The 26,612-nt window shown below is 39.8% G+C and overlaps 1 protein-coding gene across 1 annotated transcript in view; it reads right to left on the bottom strand.

The window, feature by feature from the left end:
* The window catches only part of LOC145992536 (TWiK family of potassium channels protein 7-like), an 80,081-nt gene extending 54,601 nt beyond the window's left edge, over window positions 1-25,480 (bottom strand). The window contains exon 1 of the mRNA XM_083128890.1: window positions 25,000-25,480. Coding sequence (XP_082985016.1) covers window positions 25,000-25,480 — 481 coding nt within the window. The remainder of the gene's footprint in view (window positions 1-24,999) is intronic.
* Window positions 25,481-26,612: the final 1,132 nt, after the last annotated feature.

Raw genomic sequence — 26,612 nt, 5'->3', positions numbered from 1 at the left:
AATAGGTTCTAAAACCCCTAAAATAGGTTCTAAAAATCTAAAATAGGTTCTAAAAACCCTAAAATTGGTCCTAAAAATCTAAAATAGGTTCTAAAAACCCTAAAATAGGCTCTAAAAATCTAAAATAAGTTCTAAAAACCCTGAAATAGGCTCTAAAAATAAAAAAATAGGTTCTAAAAACCCTAAAATAGGTCCTAAAAATCTAAAATAGGTTCTAAAAACCTTAAAATAGGTCCTAAAATCTAAAATAAGGTCAAAAAACCCTAAAATGGGCTCTAAAATCTAAAATAGGTTCTAAAACCCTAAAATAGGTCCTACAAATCTAAAATAGTTTCTAAAAACCCTAAAATAGGCTGTAAAAATCTAAAATAAGTTCTAAAAACCCTAAAATAGGCTCTAAAAATCTAAAATAGGTTCTAAAAACCCTAAAATAGGTCCTAAAAATCTGAAGTTTGGCTCGAAAAATCCTGAAGTAGGTTAAAAATAACTTAAAATAGTTCAAAATTCCTGAAGAATGCTGATTAGATATAGTCACCGGCAATGAAAATGGGACACGTATAGCGTATCTTTCATAACGTTATGTGTGTTGCCTAACGTTACGGCGATGGCAAAACTTACCATTGAAAATTTGCTATTAAAATCCAGTCTTCGCGTTATGTAGTTAGGCAAGAATCCATTTTCATGTTATCCACAGAGAAACTCCGCAATTTTGTCTGTGAGGATCGTCTTATATGCTGAAAATAATATTTAAACAAAAACAGTCATTTAGTTTGCAAGGCGTGAATACCGCAAAGCACCGAAGTGACGCCCAAGTGAGCAAGACCACACAGAACAGACCACTTTCGATTGTACAGGTAACAGTGGCACCAGACATTTTGCTTTGTTTAGAGCTTTGAAAATTCACCATGGACTTGGAGGAAGGGAAATAGACAGAGAGTATGTTTCAAACACGTTCGTCATTGAACTTTTTCGTGACCAAACAAAGCAAATACCTCTGTGTGACATAAAGATTCTGTAAAACCCTTAAAAGTATATAAAAACATTTAAAAAGGCTTGATTTAGAGGCATAAACCTAAAATAGGTTCTAACAAGCAAAATAGTTTTTTAGGCTCTATAAAACTTCATCAGTTGTTGAGTTTTTTAACGAAACGCTGACATAACTTATTATTTCTTACATACCTGTAAAGGAAAAAATGGGTTAAAAACCTAAAATTCAAGGTTTAATTATAAGTAATTTAACAACAACTTTCAGTTAACGTTTATTTTACACATTGCATGAAAATATTATATTTTCGACTGTATACTTGCGTAATGAAATACTGAGGCATATATTATTCGTTTCAGAAAGAAGCTTTGAAGAGTGTCGAAGTTCAAAGTCTCAAGTCTCTCACCTAGCATGGCGTACCAATGGTAAGTACTGACATTGTCCTGTTGATTCTTTAGCCATGCCTGGTATAGAAGTATATTATTTAACGATGTTTTACATTACGGGAGCTTTGAATTTCATTTGTGTGGACTTCAATCAAGCAGATTGAAAACAACAACATTACAAGTGGCTAGTAATGCTATTTCGCATCCAACGTCATTAAATCTTGCAAGGCAACATTGTAGGGAAACTTTCGAAATATAGTCGCGCCAACGAGATTAGGCGGCTATTATCTCTTCATTGTAACTACTCGAAAATTTTTAATATGCGGACGGATTCTTTAATTTTTATTAAGCAGCGAGTCTGTCGCTTTTCAGTCATTATAATATTTAGGCTTTGTTACAGTTTAAATCATATAGATTGTGATTGTGGAACTTTATTTGTAAATGTATAATAGAAAAAAAGGACAAAGAAAGGTAGTAAAATTTCAGGTAATACGGCACATTTTGTCTTGAGCTTATTGGTGTTTTGCACTGAGTATAAAATGCATATAATGTAATAACAATTTTCAACGTCATAGCGACAATCATGTCCAAAAGGGGATTGGTGTGACTACAAAGCCACTTTGCGTTCGTTTCATACCAAAAATTATACGCATGAATGCAAAATGCAGTACGTTCAAATTGAACCCCTTAGAGATTATTTGAAGTACTCTACTGCTTGAAATGAACTAGGGTACCCAGTGGCGAGTTCAGGGGACATTCAGTTGGGAATGTATTCCCTCGCACATTGATCTACACTATGTCCCAGGAATATGTGGATGAATGGCGCGTATAGTGTTGGAGAATGGGCGGAACAAAGCAGTCTGCGCTGCTGTAAATGGCTGGTAACTGCTTCCACGCTTTGCCCTACCAAGCGTTCATTGATTGAACCCTCTTGAGTCACTACTTGTACATAGAACTAGTTTTCGTTCGCTTTCCCCACCGACTTCTGGAACAGAGTGTAGATTCCCTTCTTTTTTTTAAAAAAAAAAGAAATACCTGATAGTGACATTGTTCTAACAAATAATTTATCTCTGCATTTGAATCATCAATGAATAATGTTTTCATACTCTTTATAAATTCATTCGACCGGTACGTGTGTGCTCATGATGAACTTTGTCTTGAATAAAGAACATAATCAGTTTCACATCTTCCTTTGTAGATAATGACGTAGCACAAAATGTTTCTTCGAAATTTCGTAACTCACCACACGCTTCGAGTGCGCTGTGAAGATGAACATTTCGGAAAAGACGCTCGAAGCGCCACTTCAAGAATTACGGAAGAAACTGCAGGCAGCGATTTTAATGAATCTCATGGCACGACAAAGGTTGCCAGGGTAGAAATTTTTGCATTGTTTTTAATGAGATTCAGCGTTGCCAGGGATGAGTGTTCGTCTAACTTGGAAACTTAAAGAACTCTTCCTTTTTACACTAAATTCATTTCTGTTTCAAAAGTAACTACTACTACTGGGCGATAATGAAAAAAATAGCGTATCAACTAGAATATCGTCACGATATTTTGGCGATATATAGTCACGATTTTGGCGATGTATATCGTGGAGATGATATATCGCCGATATCACGATACGGAAAAAATATCGTATTTTCTTGACGATATATCGCGATATCAAATTTCCGATATCGTTCATACCTAGCTAACCACAAATGGGAAATGTTCACGCTGCAGTGGCGGATTAGAAAATTTCTCATTGGTGGGTGGGGGGTGATCGTTGTTTCAGCTGCCGCTCGCTAGGTTTTAATTAGGGGGGGTCTGCTAATCATTTCCTTAATTTCAGAAACCAATCTTACAAGAATAAGTTACAAATGTTGATATCTGATGTCCTTCTATCCAGATTTCAAATATCCGATTACTGGCTATTGGAATTATCCTGATATCCTATATGTCCGGATATTCGATATCCGGGTTATCAGAACTGTACGGATATCCGTATATGTGCATGATCCTGACAGTTTCATCGTACAGGTATATCCGTTCTAAGGACTATCTGCATATTCTTTTATAATTGTTCGTACGGATTTTCTACAAAATCCTAATCAAATCTATATCCGTTAACCGGATGTTGTGGCCATCCCTAGTCTCTGTATTCCTCGTTGAGGTTTCATGACGTCATTCGCCGAATGGCGGGCTTTTTCCGCCGAATGTACGCGTTAAAGGGGACAACGTTTGAGCCGACGTTCCCGAATACAATGTCTCTTTGGTAAAATCACTCGCAGGGACCAATCCTTTTGGTAGAAGCACAACATAGGATTTCCGGCGTAGGGGCTATTTTTACATTGTAGCAATGGCGAAACGTAAACTTTCTTGACCTGTTGCTTGCCGCATTGTTTAGAGTTTTCTAGGACGGGGTTTGGCAAACTTACAGGCAAACAAATTAAAGTAGAAAAGGGGCGGGAGGGGGGGGGAGGGGGACACGCAAAGGGGACAACGCACAAAAACGCGGACGGCCGTAGGGAAATTTCCCTCGTTTCTGTGTGACCTGGTGAGACTAATTGCTGGAGGCAGTGTTGCCATAGAAAGGGAAATTTCCCTCATTGGAGGGAAAATTTTGGGGTGAAGAGGGAAAATTTTGGGGTGAAAAGGGAAAATATCGCACTTGCGGGGAAAATTGAAGGTTTCGCTTTTCGAAGACTTCCGTCGTGTACATTATTCCAGAACTATAATAAATAATACCTTCCCCGCCTCCTCCGTGGCGTAGTGGTTATCACAACGCGCTACGACGCCAAGGGTACCGGGTTCGAATCCTGGTCTGGGCATGGATGTTTGTGAGTATCCTTTCATTAATTTCATAATATCATCTGTCATCCCCATCTCTGCGATTAGCCAGAAAGTGGCAGAAAACGAAGTAAAATAAAATAATTATTCAAAACAATACCTCCCCTTAATTTTTTTTAAAACTTATTGTGGTACAGCTAGTATAAACCTAGTCAGATAACATTACTCATAAATTTTCATAATTATGCATATTTTTCGCGAAGTGTGCAATTAAATATCAATAATCTTCATACTGTCTGCCCCCCCCCCCAAGTTTTGGCACCTTGTCCCCCCCACCCCGATTTTGGAACCCAATCGCCGCCACTGTTTCTATGGGTTAGATAACATAAGAGTTAGCACAAATGGGTTTACAATAACAATCGATGAAGCTGTGCCCCGCGCATTGGACCGAACCATTAAGGGCCGGTTTTTCAATGTGCGATCAAAGTTCGGGTTGGGCAAATAACTAGAGGTTACAGCAATTTTGGGTTTTTCATCAGCGGTCAACTCCTCAACTGGAGGTTAAGCGGCCTGTGAACTTGACCCGTGCTTCATCTGGAGGTCAGCGAGATGATTGGCAGTTTCGAACAAACATTGCTGCCTCATCGGAAGATCGATCTTCACCAGACGATTCCTCAAGCACACTGAACGAGAAATAATTAAATAAAAAGTTACATTTGTGCAAAAATAGGTACTATTATAGTATGGGGGTGACACCTATAACTCATATATTTCGCACTTTTTTACATTGCTAACGTACTATTTTGGAATGCGGAACATTTCCTAAGGTGAAATAATGCATTTCTAACTAAGATAATGTCTATTTCTTACATTTACGAGTACTTACTGTTACTTGTTATTTCGATTCTGTAACACATAATGGCGGGCGATAGCGTACTGGTTCAGGGCGCGTTGTGCGAGTGTTTTGTCGATTTATGCAGTGTTGCAACCTCGTTCACAGGAAAATACCTACTTTCGTGCCTGGATTTGCAATTATGCTAATATCTCGCAAACCATTGACGTTAGCCTCACAAACCATTGACGTTAGCCCCATAAACCATTGACGTTAGCCCCATAAACCATTGACGTTAGCCCTACAAACCATTGACGTTAGCCCCAAAAACCATTTTCCGTAAGGTTAGGTTAGGTTAGGTTAGGCAAGCATAGTTAAAAATAATACTCGACACGTCATGTTCTAGTGAAAACACGGCGAGTTTGAAACACTGACTACGAAATTACGTCATCTAACACACGGAACATTGTGCTGTCGTGCAGAAAGCAAATGGTGGAAGCAGAAACAGCGTGTCGGACAGAGATTTTCGCAGAAAACAACATGTATTAAATGGAAAAAAGCCAAATATGCAGTAAGTGTTTTCTCCTCATGTGTATTTATTTGTAGGAACGAAATACGTAGCACGTTAGTTTCTGTATTTTCAATGTAAACAATGAATTTCAACAAACCGCATGTGCCTTATTGCAGTTCAACCTTTTCACGCCAGGCAAAATTTGATTTGAATTTACACACCTAGATGGCAGTGGGATCGAATTTTTCGGTCAGCAATGCAAACTCATTGTTACGCGTCGAACTAAAGGTCAACGAGCTTTGGTTATTTTTACATTGAAAAACCCGGCGTTGGTTAAGACTGGAGGTGAATTCCAACTGGTAGTTTGCTGACCAAAGAATTGACCAGACATTAAAAGACCGGTCCTAAGGGATATAAATGGTGTAGAGGTAGGGCTCTGCACATTCTCGATCACGGCCATGGTTGAGGTGAAGTGAGTGATCAGCACCAAGCTCCGCCTGCATTTGATTCCCCCCGCTTCCCATTGCTCTCAGGAACCTAATGATTTGAGGCTGGGTGAGCCTTAGAACATCTTGAAGCAGGGATAGCCTACTGTCGGAAAAATCAACTACCTCTGGAATCGAGCCAGGATATCCCACACGGCAGTCAGGTTCCTTACTGAACGAACCATTGAGGCTAATATGTTTCATGTGTGAATCTAAATCTATTGCTCCATTGCTAAAATAATTCTGCAGAAAGCTCCACAAAACATTTCAGTCTGCGGTTTTGATCTGCGATTTGAACTGTAATTGGACACACAAGCGACCGTATCCCATACATACACCGTTCAGCGGAATATAAAGCCACCAGGGTTTCGGAGCGGAGTGCGGAGCGTACTAAAGGAGCGCTCCGGAGCGACTTCGAAGCGTCATTTCTACTCCGCTCCTCGCTCCGGAGCGGAGCGTGGTACGACAGCACTCCGATCCGGAGCGGAGTGGTTCGACTTCTTGAGAGACACACTCCGCTCCGGAGCGGAGTGGTTCGACTTTTTGAATCGCACGCTCCGATCCGGAGCGGAGCGTGATACAACAGCACTCCGCTCCGGAGCGGAGTGGTTCAGCTTTTTGTGAGACACGCTCCGCTCCGGAGCGGAGTGGTTCAGCTTTTTGAGACGTACGCTCCGATCCGGAGCGGAGCGTGATACAGCAGTACTCCGCTCCGGAGCGGAGTGGTTCAGATTTTTTAGACGCACGCTCCGATCCGGAGCGGAGCGTGAGGCAACAGCACTCCGCTCCGGAGCGTGGTGCTTTTGACAGCACGCTCCGATCCGTTTAGGAGTTTTTTTTACACGAATGCTGTAATGCAACTATGAATAATGGAATGGGCGCGTTAAAGCCGACTTCCGTGACGGAGTGGTTATAATGGGACCACATGGAAAAGAGCCTGCAGTCCTGTTTCCACGTACTCTAGTTGATTGTCTGTATGATCGCCCCCGCTTGGAGGGGAGGGACAGAGTGAATCATGCTTCCTTATGGCCCTAGTCGAACGGGTGAAGGAGGAGGTGCGCGGGGACTTTTGACCGAAGCTTTTTTGTTTGTGGTCGCTTTACATCACAGCACCCTATGACGTCAGGGATCCGTGGGGTATTTCAAATTTTGTATTGTGACTCTTAGATATAAAAGTTTGAATGTTGTGTTGAATGGGTTACGAATAATTTCGAGCAATCATTTTTTTCTGCTTTACGGATTTTTCCGACCCACCTCCCCCATACAACAGACAGCTTCGTTTTGTGCCGTATTCCGTGTTCCTTGCAGGTGACTCAGTGCAATCGGCTAGCTCATTGGTCTTATGCCCGTTTCAAGAGGGGAGGAGGGTGAAACTGGTACATAGCTTGTTTGTGTGTGCTTTCGGGGTTGAGAACTTCGTTCGCTGCGCTGTACGTTGCGTTCGACTTATCCGTACATGGTAGAGACATCGCCTTTGCCAGACAGATCAAGTGTTGCCAGTTGTATTAGAATTATGCTACACCAATTCTGGCTAGATTGTTCTCTTTTAAAAGTATTACTTGCGCGTGTTATTCTTCTCTTCACTGTCATAAAAAGAAGCCTTTAAAGGCTGTGTTCTCTTGTATCATTACATGCATATTATGTGTACTTGTCAACGGTGATGTATGGACATTTAATGAAATTGTTAACGCCGCTGATACATGGACGTCTTCAGGATTTTTTCCAGGAAGGGACAAGCAAGATATTTGTCCAAGGGAGGGGGGCAGAATGAGGCAGAATTTCCCCAAAATAGTATTACTCCCATTAAAAATATTCTACAGTTTGAAGTTATCATGTTCCTGCAACGCCCTTGCAATAATTAACATATATTACTGTGACTAAAATGAAATTATATGCGTGAAATATGTACTTCTTGATTACCTTTAATTTCCGGGTGGCGTGGCCCCCTCCATTTCCGGACGTCCATGCGAATGGAGAAATCATTCCAACCAGTATCGTTTAATAGAATAATAAGGTGACTAGATTTGTTAAATCAATATAAAAGAACAAAAAAGAACGAAAAAAATCCGTAATTGTTAATTCTATGCATCATAAGCCAAGAGAATCATGGAAGATCTATACTGTAATAATGAATTGAAGGAAACCATGCCGAGTTTTTATTTATAGTCTACATATTCAAGTAGGAATGGAATGGTGCACAAAAAGAATTACAAATATGTATGTAAAAGAAAGCCAAGTATTTCGATAAAGTTATTTCTATAATTGTAATCAACAATGACAAATTGTCCTGTCAACTAAGTGTAAGTTTCAATTTGTCTTTTCCCGACTATTGCCTTTGCCTTGCCTTTAATCGTATATTTCTCATGATCCGTAATTTTAAACAAATCCTAGATAAGTCGGTAAAAAAATAGGACCCCGAAACTATGGAAAAGAATTATACTGTGATAGAGAAAGAAACACAAAGGAAACACCAATGACATTAACGCGGGTCAAACCAACACCATTTGTCGTTGAGAGCTGAACTCAAATCCACGAACTCGCTGAAATATTCCCATGGAATTCGTTATTCGTCTGATATTGAATACCCAATGATGCTTTCTGTTATGTAATAGACATTTATGAAGTGAATACATTATTAGAACTTTGCCAGATTTCAGAAAACACACACACACACACACACACACACATACGTAAAAGATATGCATAAGAGGTTGTTCATTTGGAAATGAATTTCCGAGTTGTATTTTTATGATTTTGTGAATAGGAAAGTGACATCTCTTATTCTTAAACAGAATTACAAATGTATATTTGCTTAAGGATTAATTTATCACAATATACATTGCAATTATACATTCAACATACGTTGAAACAATGCCTTTTGTTATGGACTTTTGGTGGATTTAAGACTCAACAATACGATATCGACAATAGACCTACAGTTTAAATCCTACCTAAAGTGGGATTCGAGCCACTATGTCCCTCCACCGGGTATCGATCCCAGTGCCCCTTCATTACAAGGAGACGTTGTTACCACTATGTTATCGGGGTACAGGGCGCTACTTTTTTTTTTCAGTACACATTTATCAATTCTCTCATTATCATCGTCGCGATTAGCTAAAATTCAAAGCTAAGTTACAAAAATCAAATCAAATGCCATCAGTGAGGAAGGCACGTATTGCTCGCAGCCCTGTTTTTCAAAATGAAACCATAAAATTCAGGACATGACCCTGTCCAAGTAGATAATATTACATTTTGTGTTTATCACGGTTATTAAGGTTTATACATCTTGTTTCGACTTATCTGCTGACTACACATTGTTCATTACTGAAAACTTGCTTTCAGTTTGCTGTGTACAACGTACTCAATACAAAAAATATTAATTTTATACGTATACGTTTTCTGGCTTTCTAGACTCAGAAAGTTAAATATAGCAACATTCCATTCGTCGTCTTATCCAAAAAAAATTCAATTTTCTTATAACCACCATGCCTATTTCCAGGTTACTGCTTACAAATTTGAAATGTTAGATATGGCAACCTGACATTTTGTAATTTTTGCAGTAGTATACGTATGTAACCATTAAATACCTATTTCAACTTCCTGCCTTTAAAATTGGGAAAAATAATCGATATGACAACCCTGTATTTCATACTATTTAAATTCCCCTGTTCGGCTGTATACAAACAGCATTCCGATTTTCGACTTTATACCTTCATAAAAGTAAATCAAATGTGGCAACTTACATTTTTGGTTAAGCCGGTTTTCAACTTTCTAGTGTCAGAATTTTTAAAAAGATATGAAAACTCTGTATTTCAAATTAAAACGTTTCCTTATTGGCCGACGGTAACATTAATAAGCATGATTCCGATTTTCAACTTCATACATTTAAAAATCGAAAAGTTAAAATTAGCAACCTGAATTTCCAATTACTTTAAACGTTTTCCTTTCGCTACATTCAAAGTATCATACATAACCAGCGTAAAAGAAAGTTAGATATGACAATCATGCACCAGCGAGTGTTTTGCATGAACACCCGTCTGCCTTTATCTTCCTCCGTACAAGTTGCTTCGCCTTTCCTCTGGCCTTTTAGAAGGTCGAATGGATTCTCTGCAGTAATTTCGCCAGTGTTACTCGAACCAATATTCCGAAATAACTCACTTCTCCCGCGGCGTGGACTGTAATGTTGGGCCGATATGCCGAAGTGCTTAGCCCGAACCAGAAGTTGAACCGAAATGAGTTTCAGTCGCGATCCCTGGTGGCAGGAAATGAGAGAGTGGTTCCATTCTCTCAACTTATAAAACCACAGGTGGCACACCTGCTATTGAAATATATTGTCCCCAGAAGTAGTAGTAGAGTAGTAAAAGTGATAATGAAAATGTAATAATAATAATAATAATAATATCGCTCTCTTCACGAAAACAGTCCAGTGAAGATCGAAGCTTCCCCTTGCCTCCTCCACACCCCTGGCCCTCCAGGTTTGTCACACTTCTTCTACGCTTCACAGTTGACACATTGCGCCTTGTACAGTCACGGACAGTACGTATGCGGTTGATTATGCCTTCCCTGGTGTATTGTGTAAGGATTATTCCTTGTTTATTGGCAACACTGTAGATGAGTGACGTAATCTTTTCTGGACTGTTTCCGTGGCGTTAGCTTTAGTAATAATCAGTTTTATAACAACAATAACGGGCGATTTTCAAATGCTGTACAAATTCCACAAACAAATTTACTAATGTACTCGGAACCTTTGATCGTTAGTTTTCTGTACACACTCGTATTATCCAACCTCGGAGCGCTCCGGAGTCGCTCCGGAGCGGAGTGGGCAAGTTCTTTGAATATCGCTCCTCGCTCCGGAGCGGAGCGTCACAAGGTATCGCTCCGCTCCGGAGCGGAGTGAACCATTTCCTAAAATTTCGCTCCTCGCTCCGGAGCGGAGCGAGAAATTTTCCAACTTCCTCTGCTCCGATCCGGAGCGGAGCGTGTCAAGGTAGCGCTCCGCTCCGGAGCGGAGTGAACCATTTTCTAAAATTTCGCTCCTCGCTCCGGAGCGGAGCGAGAAATTTTCCGATTCCCGCTGCTCCGCTCCGGAGCGGAGCGAACCATTTCTTAGAATCTCGCTCCTCGCTCCGGAGCGTTGGCAACAGTCGGAGCGTTGATCCGCTCCGCTCCGAAACCCTGAAAGCCACTAACAAATTCACGTCCATCCCTTCTCAACGGATTACATCTGGCCATTCATTTTCTCATTTCTTTTACTACGCCGTTCCACGCAGCTTTCTTCTGCGTTGCCATGGCGACGAGAATGGATGGGCGATTATGTGAAATGGATGAAATGACACAGCCCAGCGTGCCTTATCGGGATTCGAACGAGGCCTTGCATCGTAGTGCGTCGCACTAAACAGCGGAGTCGCTAAATTATCTTCCTTGTGAAAAAAAAACTGTCGTACGTGGAGGTGGGGTCATTATGTTGGCCGATCTTCCCTGTTTATGAGCGTTTTTCTTGCATGAATTAACGATCTGTATTAGCGAGGCGACAGAGGTGGAATATTAATAAGGAAATGAAGAGAAATTAGCTCTTAAGCCACGGATACACGAGCGCTTTCTTACGCAGAGCGCAACGTTGAATAAACGCGAGCCGCTGCATCGTGTGATTATAGCTTAGCCGTGCTCCCGAGTGCGTTAAGTGGTGGACTTCTCGATCTTGCTACAGAAGTTCCCGGGTTCGACTCCCGACCTGGGGATGGGTGTTCTTTGTGAGTGTACCTTCATCAATTTCATCTAGTCACCTCATCGTCACAATTAGCCAAAAGGGGCTTAAAGGCGATGCTAAATGTAAAAAATACAACACCTTTTTTAGAGTACCACTTCGCTCGCTCATATTCCAACGTTCGAGCGTTTAAAATAGAATATTTTAATGTGAAAATCGTAGATATGTGTAAAATATCCGTCGTGGCAGTTTCAGCCCACAATCATCTGTTTCATTTTCATAGATCATTGTATTGGTAAGATACAGTAGACTAAACTACGAGGGTATTTTTTTCAACCTCCGATGGTGCCGCCAGGAGGCCCGTGAAGCGCTAGGAAGCGGGGCGTCGCGCAGTGTGATTGGCGTCTCCCCTGCCACTACCAAGGCCAACGCTTCAGTTGAAGCTGAGCGACGGACGCGTACAGATGTCTGCTACAATCGACTCTCCCGCCAACTCCGAGGTGCGTAGTGTGATACGATTTCTACAGGCAGAGGGGCACAATGCAGCGCAAATTCATCGTCGAATGAGCTGTTTGCCGGAGAGGCATGCTGTCTTCGGGCATTGTCTTGCATCATGACAATACCCGACAGCATGTTGCTCCATCGAATCCACTGGGAAGTGTTTGATCACCCTCCCTACATCCCAGACCTCGTGCCGAGGGACTTCCACGCCAATGTGGAGCTTCAGCAGACCTGGCTCATCATGGAGGCGGCACTTTTCTTTGCGGAGGGTATTGGAAAGCTGGTGCATCGGTAGGATAAATATTTGAATCGTCTTGGTGATTACGTTGAAAAGTAGATTATACGTGTACGTAACGTTTGTCAATAAACCCATTTTGCTATTCACTGTGGTTATGATTTCATGCCCTCTCGGACATGAAGACAATGACTAAGTTTAAATTTAAGTACGTTACTTGTTACTTGTTGTGAAGTAATTGCATGTAGGCCTACAGTTATGGACACTCCTGGGTTGTAACATCCCTACTGACTTTCAATGGGACCATAGCAACCAAAACTGTCAGTGGTCGTACCACATCTAACCGTTTGTAAGGATAGAGACGAACCTGAATGTAGCTCCCTTGCAAGGGCAATTTGAGGATAATAATGAAGATTTCAATCCGCTCTCCCACGAGGAAATGGAAGGTTAAAATAAATAAATAATAATACATTTTCGTACATCTTTGGAAGGTTTACCACGACTTTTCAATTTCACACAAAAACCTGAGAGGTTTTGGTGAAGCTCATTGAGTTCTTTGTTCTGCCGCAGGTGGAATGAGGGTCATTCCCAGTGACGTAGTGGATCGTCACATGTTCTTTTCTCTCAGCGACAAAAATAACGAAGGTCTGCCCAGCACAGTTTATTTACAGTTATTTCATTCTTGCGTTTCAATCTTGTTTTTTTCCCTTCGGCCAACTGTTGCCATCTCAGAAACTATTAGAACTCTGGTCGATAGTGTTAAGCGGTTCTACGTTGGAGAACCAGGTGCAATGCTCTTCCATACATTTCATCTAATTATCCTTCATGCAAGCTTTTTTGCAGTATCATCGTCATCTCGATTCATGGACAAATGAACACACGGCGGTTTGGGGGACGCTTTTTATGGGCATACCCTCTCCGAAGGGGGCATGGAATGTTCTTCTACATGGAGTTTTTGAACGCCGCGGTTCGTGGCGCTATGCGAGAGGGGTCATCTCTTAATTTTATGAAGGGGCTTGTTCTTTAAGACGACCGAAAGGGTGGATCGCTATTTGAGGGCGGAATTTTGATTGAGTAGTGCTTTCCCTGTTCTCCATCTCTGTGTTAACCAGGGTTGTTGAAGGTCCAGAAATTTTAAATAAATTAAATTCCGGTCCAGGAGAGAAAATCAATAAACGTAAATGGGTTCTGGACCGTAAAGGAACTTTATATCTGCAAAGTGTATTTCAATTCCGTCGAGGAACCTTTTTTTCAAGATGAATTTAAATACGGTTGAGGAACCTTTTTCTTTTTTTCTGGATCAATTTAAATTCGGTCCAGGAACCTTTTTCGGGCTCAATTTAAATACGGTCCAGGAACCTTTTTATCTGGATTAATTTAAATTCGGTCCAGGAACCTTTTTATCTGTATTAATTTAAATTCGGTCCAGGAACCTTTTTATCTGGATTAATTTAAATTCGGTCCAGGAACCGTTTTATCTGGATTAATTTAAATACGGTCCAGGAACCCTTTTATCTGGATTAATTTAAATTCGGTCGAGGAACCGTTTTATCTGGATTAATTTAAATTCGGTCCAGGAACAGTTTTATCTGGATTAATTTAAATACGGTCCAGGAACCTTTTTATCTGGATTAATTTAAATTCGGTCCAGGAACCTTTTTATCTGGATTAATTTAAATTCGGTCCAGGAACCGTTTTATCTGGATTAATTTAAATACGGTCCAGGAACCCTTTTATCTGGATTAATTTAAATTCGGTCCAGGAACAGTTTTATCTGGATTAATTTAAATACGGTCCAGGAACCTTTTTATCTGGATTAATATAAATTCGGTCCAGGAACAGTTTTATCTGGATTAATTTAAATTCGGTCCAGGAACCTTTTTATCTGGATTAATTTAAATTCGGTTTAGGAACCGTTTTATCTGGATTAATTTAAATACGGTCCAGGAACCCTTTTATCTGGATTAATTTAAATTCGGTCCAGGAACCGTTTTATCTGGATTAATTTAAATACGGTCCAGGAACTTTTTTATCTGGATTAATTTAAATTCGGTCCAGGAACCTTTTTATCTGGATTAATTTAAATTCGGTCCAGGAACCTTTTTATCTGGATTAATTTAAATACGGTCCAGGAACCTTTTTATCTGGATTAATTTAAATTCGGTCCAGGAACCTTTTTATCTGGATTAATTTAAATACGGTCCAGGAACCTTTTTATCTGGATTAATTTAAATACGGTCCAGGAACCTTTTTATCTGGATTAATTTAAATACGGTCCAGGAACCTTTTTATCTGGATTAATTTAAATACGGTCCAGGAACCGTTTTATCTGGATTAATTTAAATACGGTCCAGGATCCTTTTTATCTGGATTAATTTAAATTCGGTCCAGGAACCTTTTTATCTGGATTAATTTAAATTCGGTCCAGGAACCTTTTTATCTGGATTAATTTAAATTCGGTCCAGGAACCGTTTTATCTGGATTAATTTAAATACGGTCCAGGAACCCTTTTATCTGGATTAATTTAAATTCGGTCCAGGAACCGTTTTATCTGGATTAATTTAAATTCGGTCCAGGAAACTTTTTCCGGCTCAATTTAAATACGGTCCAGGAACCTTTTTTTCCGGATGAATTTAAATTCGGTCCAGGAACCTTGATTCAATGAAAGAATACGCAACTTGGAACGAATTTAAATTGTGCGAGAGAAAAGATTCCGGTCCTGCATCGGAACCCAATAGAACCTATTAGAATTTACGGGTTGCTGGACCTTTACCAAACATGGTGTTAACTCTTACACCTCCCGAGATAGATAAGACTAATTGCTTTGGTTTATTTTACTTCGCTTCTCCGCCACTTCTGTCTAATTCCGAAGATGAGTATGACCGATGACATGATAAAACTGATGAGGGGACATTCACAAAGAGCACCCAGGCCGGAATTCGAACTCGGGACCTTTAGCGCGCTGTGATAACTACTCCACCAAGGTCGGCACACTTCCCGGGATGTGCAAAATGACCCATTGGGTTCGCACCTTCAGTCTTATTAGTTTCGTAAAATAATCGCAGATTTCGCAGCGCCTTTATAACCTTGAGGAAGGAAAATGTGAAAGGGGTCATATGTGCGTACAAGAAACATAAACATTATGTTGAGATCGTTGATGACAAGTTTATATCATCCTCAGTATTCCGGCCGAGAAGCTAGGAAAAGATCGCTGGACAAGGAACGGTAAACAGACCTAAGATATGAACCTCTATAAAAAAAAAAACCGTTAATTCTCCCAGTGACGTCAGAGCAGCATTTCCAATTTGTCATAATCTTCTGAACACGCAAAACCGAGATTTGACTATTCCCTGCACGATCGTTGTATTTCAAGCTTTACTACTTGCAACAAAATATCGCACGAGGCGTGGCGTTCTGTGCTTGTCATTACGCGGTGTAACCTGTGGGAATGAGTGTACTATGTTGTAAAACATTGTTGTTCTGTAAACAATGACTTCGTTTACCCTTCACTGGCGATAACCATGAATGGGCACAAATCAGAATCCTGTAAATCGATATTCCAAAGCTTGTTGATTCTTGAATGAACTAATTTTTCAAGTTTGTTTATATTAACTAGCATATGATAGATCGACCGTTATTGTAAAGTTTGTCTTTGTATTTGAAAGTCAACATATGTCGGTTCGTTCGATAAATGAACGCGCTAATCAAGAATGACATCAAACGGTTGGATTGCAACTTTAAGTTACAAAACCATTGAGGCTCTTACGATTAATACGATACTGAATTAAACTCATAAAGCGATTTACTAAAATTCATCAGTGTGTATTATTTGTATTACATTTTGTGTAAAAAAAAAAGGTAAAGTGTTCCCCTGTGCTTAGCACCACGCCATGAAGGCGTATAGGGGGTGTGGGGGTGACATTTTGTGTTTATATTGCAAAATTTGAAACAAAAAAATCTTAATCTCGTTTTAAACATTCGGAAAAAGTTTTTATTTCATGTTATGTAGATGAACCCGTAAGTATATTAAAATTAACTGAAGCCAGAAAATGTAAATGGGTTTAATCATTACCTTCTCTATCTGAAAGTCTGATGGCTTGCTCTGGTCACGTGACTAAGCGTCAGCGACTGGAGGCGAGATAGCCGCTATGTTTGAGTTGCTTCTTGGTAATCAATGTTGGACCTTTTTAGTGAATATGGAATTGTAATGAAAATTTTTGAACTGTATTCGAGTTTACATGACGTGTAAATATAGTTAAATGTACAAAAGGTATGGTGTATAAGTGTTGTGTGCTCAATTGCAGAGGAAATTATGATGAAAAAGTTAAGAGTAGCGTTCACATTTCTTCAAGATGTTGCTGAAAATGAGAAATGTTTAGGACAATTCCATGTGATTCGGTCCCTACGAAAAACTACAAGTTAAGTAACAAAGGTTTTATCCTCATAAATAAATAACAGAAATAGTTCATGATGTAAAGATTTCTTGTGTCCGGAATAGGCATCTAATATTCTCTTGTATTTGGTCAAGTTTTATCTTTTGTCAACAATGTTTTTAGAAATATCAAATATTTTACCCTGAATTACAACATTAAGATGCGTTGTTGCTTATGATTGCAAAATAATTAGTTTCAAGATTTAGCCAACGTTTCAAATATTACGGTCATGTCTACGAAAGCAGTTTGTTAGTGTAATTGTTATGCAAGCATTCGATAACATATTCATATAATTTACACAAATTTTAAGTTTCAAAATATGCTTAATGAAAGAAAGCTGTACAACTGGACCAAATTGATACATGTGTACATTTACATTCTTATTTTACTCCGCTTTTATGCTTCTTTAGGCTAATCGGAGGCTAATGGAAGATATGAATCACACAATGGTACGATGTGTAACAAGAACTTCGATGAAATATTCGTGTGTAAAATTATCCAAGAATATATTACTTACGTTTCAAACACAAATGTTTTTACACAGAAAGCATTTTATTACCTAGCTATGTTAATATGAACTACAAGTGTACTAAATTTTATAAAATTGTTTCATGTGAACTGTTATTTTATTTTTTGTCTTTGTCAAGCTTCGATGTTCGTAATTTTGATTATTAAATCAGTGATAATGTTTCATAATTCACTAACATTCTTCATGATTTTATTAACAGATTGTAAACACAGTGTAAGGAAATATTCCAATTGAATGCTAAGATCGAAATATTAATCTGTTTTTTTTCCAATGACAATGTTGAAACTCTTAAGTTATTGTCACAGATTTTACTAATGACAATGAAAAGATGCAATATTTGCTTATTATCTTTCGTTCAATAAAGTCAAAAGGGTCGAAATTACAATGTGACAAGTAAATTTATGTTTAGTCTTTATTCACAGAAATGTAACATTGCCCTTGTACCAATTTCTTTCGCATTTGCTGAGAGGTTATAGAAATTAAGTTTTTGTATTGAGATTGTATAGCTACACAAAATATCTGCATTATCTGGATGATTAATTTTGGCTAAAGTTAAATAAAATTTAATGATTAGGTATCTTGGCAAGTTTACGGCGAACCTAACATGCGAGGTTTTGATTTAATCCATTGATTTTTTCATACGAAAGCTGTAACGAGTTTTACTGTAGCTGACAAATATTCCGGATAATATTTTCCAAAGAAATGCAATGTTTATTTTTTCCGCCAGGAAGTTTCTAACGGTTTTCAACTCTTTCTTTGTGCAAGGTAGGAATTTTTGTGATGGCCATAGTAACTTCCTGAATGAAATTTTGGGTGTAAATATTCAATATTCTACTATTTTCTTCTAACTATATTCGTCGGGAGGGAAAATGTCAAAATTTAACATCATAAAATAAATAAATGTACCTTAATTCTCTACGATAAAAATACAACAATGGGTTTACAGCGTTAAGACGACCGCCTCCAGATGATGACGTCTTGACTGAGCGCTGCGGCCTGAACCTCAAGATGGTCTTGGTTTAATGCTTTGTAACGAACCTGAATATTTGCTTAATATTTGTTGAGATATTAAGATCTTTAAATGTTTGTTACTTCAAATTATGTGCAAGATGTCACAGACAACTTTAGTGAGATTGATACAGTTCTGGTTGGAATTTGTATATATGTTTTGGAAGTACGTCATAATCTGTTCGCATTGACGTCACTTTTCTATCTCGGCTGAGGAAGACCCGCCTGAATGTTTTCTCCTGACGACGGACTGATTTAAAAAAGAACAGGCGAAGGTAGAGGAATAATAAGCATGTGGTAACGGGAATGCAAGAATAGTGTTATTGGTTTGCATTAATTGTGTTTCTTTAAGGCGATACGCTGAAATAATGATTACGTGCAGAAACCTTCGTGTATTTTGGTTTGTTTTGTCTAACGTTGTGTGTTAGTGGTTGTGATGTGAAATGCTGTAAGAATTGTTTCTCTTCGCATCCTCAGGCATCAAATGACAAAACTAAGGTAAAGAAACTTGTGTAAATCTGTACATTGCGTGTGAGTCCGCATACGATAAGTAATTATAAAACTGCGTCTAGCTTTGAAAACGGTGTTGTATTTCTTGTTACCCAGCAAGCCCTAGTGAATTTAAGAGAGTCTCATGTTCCCAACACAAGGGGCAGCGGACTAACTTTATAACGACTAGTGTCCAACTGGAGGACGTTGCAGCTTATAAAGAAGAAAGTATCTTACATCAGTTAATGAGCATTCATGTACTCGATTTCGTATGTTCAGTTGTCTCATATTTTTCTATCCACATAGCGCAACACTACAAATTTTATCGTTGTATCTTTAATAGTTCCTAAAGCGCGGAAGAGTTATTTTCGTGTAACTTAGGTTATAGTCTTGACAAGTATCCGCGAAATGACATTTCGAAACAGTTCTTTTTCAATCAAGGCTTTCCAAAGTTAATTCTCGTGACGTTAGCTAATCACGTTCTGTGGATATCACATTGACTAACCTATATATCACTTACACCTTTGTGTGCTTGCCACACATAGTCAAACTGCATTTCCCATAAATCTGACTTCATCGTTGTACGCACCAGATGTTCGAATTAGATATATTATACTTGCTTTTTTGAGGCAAGCTGATATAAAATTGTAGTATATATTTTTTTAATGAATGAGTGAATGTAATTATACAAAGAAAAGGTATTTAAGAGTGTATTTGAACGTTGTGTGTAAATATACAGGGTGTCATTTTAATGGCGCCCACGGACCACGGAAACATATAGAGCACATAAAAATAAACAACTTTTCTCAGTAACATTTTTCTCGTTGGTGCATCATTTCGGCGCTAGAGTCATTCAAAAAAGCCCGTTTTGCCGCCTGAATGCTGGCAACCACACACAACATTTAATTGCATTTATGACGTCATAGCCCGTCGTGAAGCAATGCGTTCCAGGGTTGCCAGGAACACACATTCTATGAAAAATGACATAGCTACAATCAGCCACATTATGTACCGTAAAACAAAACGAGAGAACACGTTCTGTAACCTAATAGGAAGTAAAAAAACGATACGAAAAATGGTAGAAAGAAAATAGAATTCAAGTGGAAGTGGTCATATCAAATTTTGTCTGGCATCTGGACACAAACCTGTAGATATCAACCTTGCAACGAGATTTGCAAATATTTGACATGTAGCTGGGCGTAAACAGCCACATGTAAGCTGTAAGTCCAATAAAATTTATTGTTGTTGATATTTGACATATAGGCTGGGACAAAATCCGATATTAACACTTCATTTTGAATACATTTTTTACCATTTCTCATATCGTTGGTTCACTTCCCCCTTCCCCTGAGATGACTGCTGATCTTCTGGCTGGTAGGCTATGATGTTCGGTCTACTGGACGCGTTTGTCGCTTCGTTTTACAACTAATAATGTAGTATCATTTTTATTTGCGTTTATCATTTTTCACAAATTTTGTGGGTTCCTTGCAACCATGCTGTGCGCCGTTTGGCCGCAGGAAATTACGTCACAGATACGATCAAATGTTGTGTTGGGTTGCCAGCATCCAGGCGGCAAAACGGTCTTTTTTGAACGGCTGTAGCGCCGAAACGATGCACCAACGAGAAAAATGTTACTGAGAAAAGTTGTTTGTCTTGATGTCCTCTACGCGAATCTGTAATCCGTGGGCGCCATTAAAATGACACCCTGTATATGAAAAATGTATATTATGTACTTAATATGTATGCTGGGCGTAAACAGCCAAATGTAAAGCTGTAAGTCCAATAAAATTTGCTGATGTTGATGATAGCCAAGTTGTAAGTCCAACAAATGATAACAAATGATTGCACCAGGTCTGCAATATAGTTCGATTTATAAAGCAGGAACATGAAAACTCAAAACAAGCTGTTGACAACTTCTGCACCAGTAGCACATAAAAATCCATCACTTAAAAACACACAGGTTGTAAGTACGACGCCAGGGGTCCCGGGTTCGAGTCCTGGCCTGGGCATGGATGTTTGTGAATGTCCATTCATCAATTTCATCATATCACCACTCATCCCCGTGTTCGCAAATTAGCCAAAAGTGGCACAAAAAGGCGAAGTAAAATAAAGCAAGTCAATCAATCAATCAACATAGGATGTAAGAGAAAAATTAATGAAAATAGTTATGGACAATTTGCATGGTAATACTCATGGGTACCACTGTACAAACGAATTCGTTTATTTATTATGGTTATGTAGGACAACAGTGCCTCTGGCTGAGGAACCCGAAACCTTGATTTTTCCATAGCTCTTGGATTAATCTGAACAAATTTAGTTTTAGGCCTTAGGGCTTACCCCGCCTTTCCGGCTCTGAGCATATCTACAAATCCCGCCACAGGTAGGAGTACTGCAGTCCGATAAAGGAAACCAATAACGCATTTGGAGTTCCGATTTGTGGTTTCCAGTCCGACTTGGATGTCGAATAAATACGTGGCAGCATTGATCTCATATAATGAAATGCTTTCAAATTCCACCCATCCGGGTCATGCACAAATTCCATTAACCCGACCGCCAGTAACAACATTTTGTCACCAGTGGGGAAGGGGGGGGGGGGGGTCGTGCACGTGGAAACCCTGCCTCGGAAGCGGTTTGGTGTAAGGTTTACATGAAATATGAGAACGGGTTGTGTTGTCTGATCGAATTACTGTAGTGTGTGTGTGTGTCAAGGGTGCTGAATGGTCGTACAGTACCACATGAAGAGATGTAAGGTGTATATTGCGATATATAGATGCAACTTCTCGAACACGAGCCCCATGTACGTCCTCAGGATTTCTTCAAGGGAGAGGCAAGCAAGGTATTTTTCCAGTGGGAAAACCTGGTATATTTGCCACCGATACTAGCTTGCACCTAGTTTGAAGTTATAATGATCGTGCAAAACCCTTATAATAATTAACATATATTACTGTCAATGCAATTAAATTATGTGTAAATATAATTTTAGGTTAATATTAATTTTCCAGAGGGGACTTGACCCTATGCCTCCCCATTCCAAACGCGTATGACAAGCGCCAATTATACATCACACATGTTGTTCATGACTTTAGAATGCGAATGTAGACTGGCTTACGTAGGTGAAACTAAAATGAACCCGGATAATTTAGGTTTGACATTCCTATGTTATTATTAACTAACTTTTTCATCAGAAGTAGTTGTTAATTACTATTTTTTCGTCTAAGAGACCATTACTCATCTGATGATTCTTGTATAATTTAATCAATTAATAAAATATTTATGAGTTGTGGTGCAGGGTGGCTACTCACGGGGAATTATGTGTGAATTATTGTCTCCAGGAATTATACGTGAATTTTTCTCCGTTTAAATTTTATTTTTATCAAGGAAGAAGAAGAAAGCTCAATCCATTTACTTTGTTATTGTACTTTGCACAACAATCTACCTGACAGATGGAAGTTTATTGCAAGAAATTGATTAGGTAAATTTGAGTTTGAAATTCTTGTACAATTAATAATTTTTCGAAGAATAGTATCTTTCATAACATTTGTGACTTGTGTTTGTATAGAGGTATTTCGCGTTTGAGTATTTAAATGTATTCTCCGCACCTTAAATTGGATGTTTTAAGTAGTATATATACTGTTTAATTGAATTGAATTAGAATTTTTGGGACGTTCAGTATACGTATAAGTTTCCCTGTGCTATAAAATATTGTATAAAGCAATGTCATTAAAAAGAAGCACATGGTTGACAAGCGCCATCCTTCGTCTACAAGGAACAACAATCGATTCGTTATCAGACGTGAAGGCGCATGCGCTCAAGGGCGAAAAGTAAATGCTTGTTCGGAAAACGCGGCTCGCGTTATAAGCTCTATCTACCTTGCGTTATAAGGAGTTCAGAAACATGGATGGTGCACGCTTGTTGGAAAGCTGTTCGGAAAAGGCGGGCTCTCGTCATAAGGAGTTCAGAAGCATGGATGGTGCACGCTTGTTGGAAAGCTGGATATTGTCATTCGATATGAATGGGCGAATGGCTTACCTCCTAGTGCCATTCATAAGAAACTTGTTGCTGTTTATGGTGATTCCGTAATGACAGTGCAAATGGTTAGGCGTTGGTGCAAGTTGTTTGATGATGGCAGGTGTGCATTTTTGACAACGTTCGAGCAGGCGATCTTCGAGTGCCACTACTGATGAGAACATTGCGAAGGTGGATGAACTTGTTCAAGAAAACCGTCGAGTGAAGGTACGTACGCGAGGTTGCAGAAAGGTTGAACATTTCTGTTGGAACAGCCCATCATCACATCATTCACGAGAAATTGCAATACCGCAAAGTGCGTGCACGTTGGGTTCCTCATCAACTGAGTCGCGATAATCGACTGATGAGAATGGGCTGCAGCCTTCAAGGTTTAATGCGATACCAGCAAGATGGCAATGCATTCCTCATGCGCATTGTGACAGGGGATGAGACATTTGTCTATTATTACACTCCCGAATTCAAGAGAACATCCATGGAATGGAAGCACAAACAGTCTTCTGTGAAGAAGAAGTTGAAGACGGATCGATCAGCTGAGAAGGCGCTTGTGACCGTTTTCTGGGATGCTAAGGGCGTTCTGCTTATGGACTTTTTGGAACGAGGAAGAACAATTAATACGATAACGCTCGCCCCCACTCAGCAGTGCAAACACAACACAAAATTGAAGAATTGGGGTGGGGACGGCTGCCCCACCCTCCATACAACCCCGATTTAGCGCCGAGTGATTTCCATCTTTTTCCGGTGTTAAAGTCTGAATTGCAAGGTTACCGTTTCGAAAAAGTGAAGAAGTGAAGCGGAATGTGAGAATAGTGCTCAATAGCCAGAGCCCTGATTTTCTTGCAAAGGGTATGGACAAATTGGTGCAACTGTGGGACAAATGCCTGAATCTCTATGGGGATTATGTGGAGAACTGAGGAAGGATCGTCCTACACATGTATGTATAGTTTTCTAATGTATCTTAAAAATAAAATTTTTACAGCATACGGAAACTTATATATTGAACGACTATATTCGTTTGTGTCGGTGGTGAGAGGCGGTAATACGTAACGTTGAAATAGAGATAACATTTGCTTGTACCGTTGAATTTTTGGAAAGTTCGCCTTGAAAACCGTGAATTATACTTGAATTGTATAAAGGTCCTGGAGTGGCCACCTTGATTGATTGAATTAGGTTATTTAGGGCCGCTTTTGTTCCACTTTTGGCTAATCGCGACGATGAAGATGAGTGATGAGATGAAATTGATGAAGGGACACTCACAACAAATACCTTTCCTCTGGCCGGCTTTTGTTGTGAGATTTTAAGTTCGCTTTAGGCACAGGAAGGCTAATCTTGACTGGACCTACAGTTTAAAGTGGGATCCGAACCACTTTGTTGTCCATCATGTATTGAACCCGGTATCCCTTGATTACAAGACCCAAGACTGTACCATCTTGCTCAGGCCGGGATTCGAGCCCGAGACCTCTTCCGTCGTAGCAGACTGTCCTAACTACAACACAACGCAGGTCGGCTCGAGAATAGAAGACTATAGATTACACACAAGCAGTGGTGGGTTTCTGTTCTTCTAGAAGTGTTTACAGGCATATCGTTTACAGTTCATGTCTAGAAGTACTTTTCCTCTTCAAGACTCAAATCTTACAAGACTGTCGCAATTTTTTCTACAAGGGAAAGAGAACAAACGCCTCCCCCTCCTATCCCGATCACTAATAGAGTATTTCCTTGAAAATCGCGAATATGCAAAGTTTACATGGCATTTGAAACTATCACGGGATAATGCCAATCGTGAGAAACTACAAGCTTTTATTCTCGCACAAATTAGACCAGTGTTGCCAACTTGTATGGATCAGTAGTACATGCTGGACTGCATTTTACAGTCTAGCGAGGCTTTGGCGTCTGGATTCAAAGCCAATTTAATCCTTGTAGGGTTCATGGTGTGTCGTTGTCCATTCATCTCCAAATTCGTAATTAGCCAAGCGTGGCAGAAAATCAAAGAAAAATCAATCAATCGAAAGTTGGCACCACTGAATCAGGTGCCTTCCAAAGTGCTTGTTAACGATAGACGAAGGAGTACTCGTGCAACACTTGCCAGGAAAAAGAAGCATAAACACTTACCTATTGTTGTATAGACCGTGAGAGCGTACATCATCGATGCGGAAAACGACCACCTCTTCTCGGTGAGGGCAGCACCGTCGTATCCACCTCTCTTCACTTCCTTAACAAAAGCGTCCTGGTACGTCCTCAGTTCCTCCGTCACCTCCCGTCTCCACATGTCCTCGTGGAGCACATTCAAGTGATACGTCACATTCCATAAGGACGCCGCGTGCCGACGCCTCAGATTCATCACCCTCTGCGTCACCGCATGCTCCGTTGGACCCTCAATATGCATGAAAATAAGGGCTCCGAATATGATGTACAGGATCACCAAACCGCACACTCCGACGTGGGAGAAGAGAAAGGAGACGAATTTTCTCCCGCAGGTCTTCAGACGCTCCTGGAATGTCAGGTCGTAGTCTTCGTGCACGTGGTGGTGAGCGTGCTTCTTCCTTGCAAGTCTCTGGCGCTCCAACGCCATACGAACATATGACGTATGCATGGTTTAAGTTCCTCATTGAACTGTTTACCCGAGGATTTGCGTCCAATCGAAACTAGCCTGCAGCACTGAGATTGTTAGGTCCTTTGTTGCTAGTGGATCGCTTCAAATTGAGGAACCTTACGTCACTTTTTGTTGCTAGTTGCACGAACAGGTTGCTAGTGGATCGCTACAAATTGAGGAACCTTACGTCACTTTTTGTTGCTAGTTGCACGAACAGGTTGCTGGTGGATCGCTACAAATTGAGGAACCTTACGTCATTTCTTGTTGCTAGTTCCACGAACACGTTGCTAGTTGGATCGCTTCAAAGCTCTCCTGCTGAAAGTCTTAAGCTTTTGGTATGTTACTAAGAACATGAAGAGGTTGCTAGGAGTTGTTAACCAAAACTGAGTGTCTGCATATTTTGCTTGGTGTAATTTTCCCAGACAAATTGGTAGTTGGTTTCATGCAAGGAGCACAAATTCAATGTCAGTGTTGTCAGTTCCATTATTTCAAAATCCAGAATTTGCACTCAATACGCCGATGTTGCCACATCGTGAACTTTGTGATCTTCGAGGGCGGGGGGATCTTGGGAGGTAAAGACAGCTTGAAGTGGTGTAACTCAAAATAACAGGTAGGAACAACTAAATAAGTAGGAACTTCTGTTCGACATGCGTCATTATTCAAAAGTTTGGAACGGAACGTTTACTTCTGCTCTTTTGAGGAACTGAATTCATTGTGTACTGTACTGATGATGACGTTTGGCCTTCCTGTATCTAGCATTTTAACAGGAGTTTCGATGCACAAATTGTTTCCAGTATATTTTACACTAATATCACAAGAAAAGTCATACATTGTGGCAACACTGATTTGTCTGTTTCTCAAGCCTAGAAATTTAATTTAAATTTCGAACAACCCTCGTACATTCCTTTTTGTAAAAAAATAGAAAAGAGGCAGATACGCACAACTCGTCCTTGCGTTTCTCGCACCATCCACACGCACTTATATTCCGCTTTTTGTCGTCAGAACCGTAAAGGATTTACCGCAACAGCGGAAAACATGTCCGGACACGTTAAGCTTTTTAGCTTTTTCCTTTTTTTTCCAGCGTCAGAAAGACGAGGACGACGTCCGCAACGCCACACTTCCAAAAGCGGGA

This window comes from Lepisma saccharinum, chromosome 9 (assembly GCF_977018435.1).
Source record: "Lepisma saccharinum chromosome 9, izLepSacc3.1, whole genome shotgun sequence".
NCBI lineage: Eukaryota > Metazoa > Arthropoda > Insecta > Zygentoma > Lepismatidae > Lepisma > Lepisma saccharinum.
Note: the sequence above shows the minus strand (reverse complement) of the source record. Positions and strands in the feature narration are given on the sequence as shown.